Genomic DNA, 3,466 nt, shown 5'->3' with positions numbered 1-3,466 from the left:
GTGAGGATGGAGGGGGTTCCTTGAGGGGATGGAGAGATTCCTCATAGGGATGGGTGGGATTTTGGCAGAGACGGATGGGATTTCTGTCATCAGCAGAGCTAAGCTACAAGCTGAAGAGTTTCCTAAATTTAAGAAAGAAGAAGGACCGTACCATGGAGAGGGTAAGGAGGAGTCAGGGGAATGTTGACAGGAACTCAGCTAGCATTGGCTTGTACTCCTGAGAAAGAAGGAGAACCACAGCCTAGAAAAGCCAAGGCAGCCTAGGAGGTAAGAACCCAGGTAGGGCTAAAGGAATAACAGTTAATCCCTTAAGGGCAACATTCTGCAGTGTTCTCAAGAAAGTGTTTATACCTGTCACAGTAAGGCTGTAAAAGTGCACGGGTTTGGAAGTGTCTGTTAAAACTGACTATACTATGGGGAAAGTAGGGATTAAAGAAAAGGTTAGTTCTTTGTTCGATATAAAGTATTTGTTTAAAGTAAAGTAGTAGAAGGGTGCTGTTTTAAAAGATTGTTGGTTAGAGTCTAATTCTGTTATGAAATGATAAGTAGTAGTTGTAGAAATGTTAACAGGGGTTGTTGAGCTGTTTGTGAAAATACCTGTTAGAATATTGTATGTAAAGCCCAAGAAGCAGGAAGACTTAGGAGTACTAAAGAGAAAAGGGCTTGTCTGAAAGGGGGAGGGGCAGAAGGAGCTCAGTTCTGTTGAATTGCAAGCAGAGTAAGGGACAGCAGCACTAATTCAGGAGTGTGAGAAAGCTCCCGTTTGAGTAAGGTAGAAATAGTAGCTGATGGTCTTTGTGTCTCGTGGCACCATGTGCATTTCTGTAAGCAAAAAATAATGTTTCTGTTCTTTTGAACTGAAGAGAACTGATATTAGCTTTCACCAACTGATTAAACCTGGATTATGTTTTTTTTTCATTTAATTAGAGGAAAAAACAAACAATAGATATAAAACAAAACGGGCAAATCATCTGAATTTGAAAAATGAGTTGGATCAGGCTTTGCAAGAGATGGAATCTCTATTTCTTGCTCATTGGGCTACTTTCATTTGCCTTCATAATGTGGACATACATTTTTCAACTGTGTAGTTTTGATGAGCTGCACCAAGAGGTTTTCAATCTGAGAAACAATTACTGCAAGACCCAGTTTGTCACCTCAATGAAATTGCCTTCCAGCAATCAAATCAACTGCTCCAAAGTAATACAAGGAGATCAAGACGCAGTGCAATTGGCACTTTTGCACCAAAAGAATGCCAGCAAGAAGGAGCTGCGTATATCTGAGATGGACTATTTGAAATTTACTAAAGATTGTAACCATTACAAGATGAGCCGGAGGTTTATTCCTATTCCACTAAGCAAAGAGGAAGAGAATTATCCCATTGCATTTTCTATGGTCATCCATGAACAAATTGAAATGTTTGAAAGACTTTTAAGGGCAATTTACAACCCTCAGAATATCTATTGTGTTCATGTGGACGAAAAGTCTCCTGATTTATACAAGCAAGCTGTTCGAGCCATTGTTTCTTGTTTTGAAAATGTATTTATAGCATCCAAATTGGAAAAATTGGTTTACGCATCATGGTTCAGGGTTCAAGCTGATCTGAACTGCATGGAGGATTTGCTGAAAAGTAAAGTGCCCTGGAGATATCTGATAAACACTTGCGGCACCGACTTCCCAATAAAGACCAACATGGAGATAGTCAGAGCCCTGAAGCTATTGAAGGGCAAAAATAGCCTACAGTCTGAAAAGCCACAACATAAAGTAAGTCGTTGGCAGTTTTCTTATAAAATTACTACAACTGTAGAAAGAACTAATATTATGAAGGGTCCTCCACCAATCAGTTCTCCAATGTTTGTTGGAAGTGCTTATTTTGTGGTTACAAGAGAATTTGTGAACTATGTATTGGAAAATCCTGAAGTGCAGAAACTGATAGAATGGTCAAAGGATACTTTAATACCAGAAGAACACCTGTGGGCAACTCTAAATCGAATGTCCTGTGTCCCTGGATCTACTACATACCATGAAAAATATGACATTTCAAACTTAAATGCAATTGCAAGACTTCAGAGATGGGAAGGAGAGAGTGGAAATATAAGTAAAGGGGCAGCGTTTCCCCAATGCACAGGTATTTTCCGACGGTCTATCTGTATTAATGGAGCTGGAGATCTCCACTTTGTACTTCAGCATCATCATTTATTTGTCAATAAATTTGATGTCAGGGTGGATGACTATGCTGTTCAATGCCTGGAAGAGTATCTGAGAGATAAAGCTCTTTATGGAGAGGAACCTTAAGATTTTCCCCATGGTCTGCAATTATGAGAAGAAAACGCTGTAGCTCGACTTTGAGATCCTTGTTGATTGCAATAACATAAGAATGATCATGTTTTTCATCTACTTTCTCCTACTTTCATCTACTTTCTCCTATTCTGTATGTATTTGAGAGGGAGGGAGCTTAGTAAATCAGGCGCTATATTCGTGAATGAATGTTTGAAATTGCAATTCAGTTGTTTAACCTCTGCTGTATGTGAACTTCAACTCTACTGTATATTTAAATGCAGTTTCCCAAACCTAGTTGGGTTTCAAGATTCATTATTCACAAATTTGACCTCATGCATTTGCATTGTGCATATCCTGAAAACCCAACTGGCAGTGGTGTCCCCAGAACAGGTTTGGAAAGCCCTGGCTAAATGTCTAGGGGGAAAAACAATATACTCTATATAAGAGTTGGACATAGAATTCTTTGCAGGTCATTTTATAAACCTTACCTGGATATTCTGTGTGGAATTAGCAGAATTTACATGTGTAGATTCTAAGCTTGGCATTTACATGAAGATATGAGGGGGTTCTGAGAAGTTCTCAGCCCACCCAAGAAGTGAATGACATGGATATGGTTCAATCAATAATCTGAAATAATATCAAAACATAGAATTTTGTTTCTGCAAATTGGCACTTAACAAAATAAGATAACACTAATTTCAGCTTCAGTAGCAAAATAATGCTCAGAATTTAGGAAGTTTGATGATTGGGCTGAGAACTTTTCAGCACCTCTGTACACTGTAGCTGTTTACTCAAAGAATTGCCAGGGAATGCACAAATTCAAAGTGAGCATGTTCTGGGTGGTCGAAGAATATGCATGTACTTCCCCCCGGTGTCAGGTCAAAACCGCGGAAGACAAAGGCGCGCGCCGAAGAAAATGACAGTTTTTAGGAGCTCCGACGGGGGTGTGTGGAGGAGAACCCCCCCACTTTACTTTATACAGATCGCGCTGCATTGTGGGGGCGTTGTGGGGGGTTTGGGGGGTTGTAACCCCCCACATTTTACTGAAAACTTCACTTTTTCCCTAAAAACAGGGAAAAGTTAAGTTTACAATATAATGAGGGGGGTTACAACCCCCCAAACCACCCACAACGCCGCCGCGATCTGTATTAAATAAAGTGGGGGGGCTCCCCAACAAAACCCCCCCGTC

General features: G+C 40.2%; 1 protein-coding gene across 2 annotated transcripts; it reads left to right on the top strand.

Moving 5' to 3' along the window:
• Window positions 1-225: 225 nt before the first annotated feature.
• LOC117348411 (beta-1,3-galactosyl-O-glycosyl-glycoprotein beta-1,6-N-acetylglucosaminyltransferase 3-like) lies at window positions 226-3,265 on the top strand. 2 transcript variants are annotated; one of them, XM_033920538.1, is made up of 2 exons: window positions 226-267; window positions 928-3,265. In XM_033920538.1, exon 2 carries the CDS (start codon window positions 985-987, stop codon window positions 2,290-2,292), a length of 1,308 nt encoding a protein of 435 aa, XP_033776429.1. In that variant the 5' UTR covers window positions 226-267; window positions 928-984; the 3' UTR covers window positions 2,293-3,265. The 2 variants fall into 2 exon arrangements, with proteins under 2 accessions (XP_033776429.1, XP_033776431.1); XM_033920540.1 differs by lacking the exon at window positions 226-267 and adding an exon at window positions 372-440.
• The last annotated feature ends 201 nt before the right edge of the window (window positions 3,266-3,466 follow it).

The sequence above is a fragment of the Geotrypetes seraphini genome, chromosome 14 (genome assembly GCF_902459505.1).
Source record: "Geotrypetes seraphini chromosome 14, aGeoSer1.1, whole genome shotgun sequence".
Classification (NCBI taxonomy): Eukaryota; Metazoa; Chordata; class Amphibia; order Gymnophiona; family Dermophiidae; genus Geotrypetes; species Geotrypetes seraphini.
The sequence above is the reverse complement of the archived record's forward strand: the minus strand, read 5'-3'. Positions and strand labels throughout refer to the sequence as shown.

Coding starts and splice junctions, on each gene's coding strand:
- LOC117348411 (XM_033920538.1), top strand. CDS start 985: ATGAGTTGGATCAGGCTTTGCAAGAGATGGAATCTCTATTTCTTGCTC.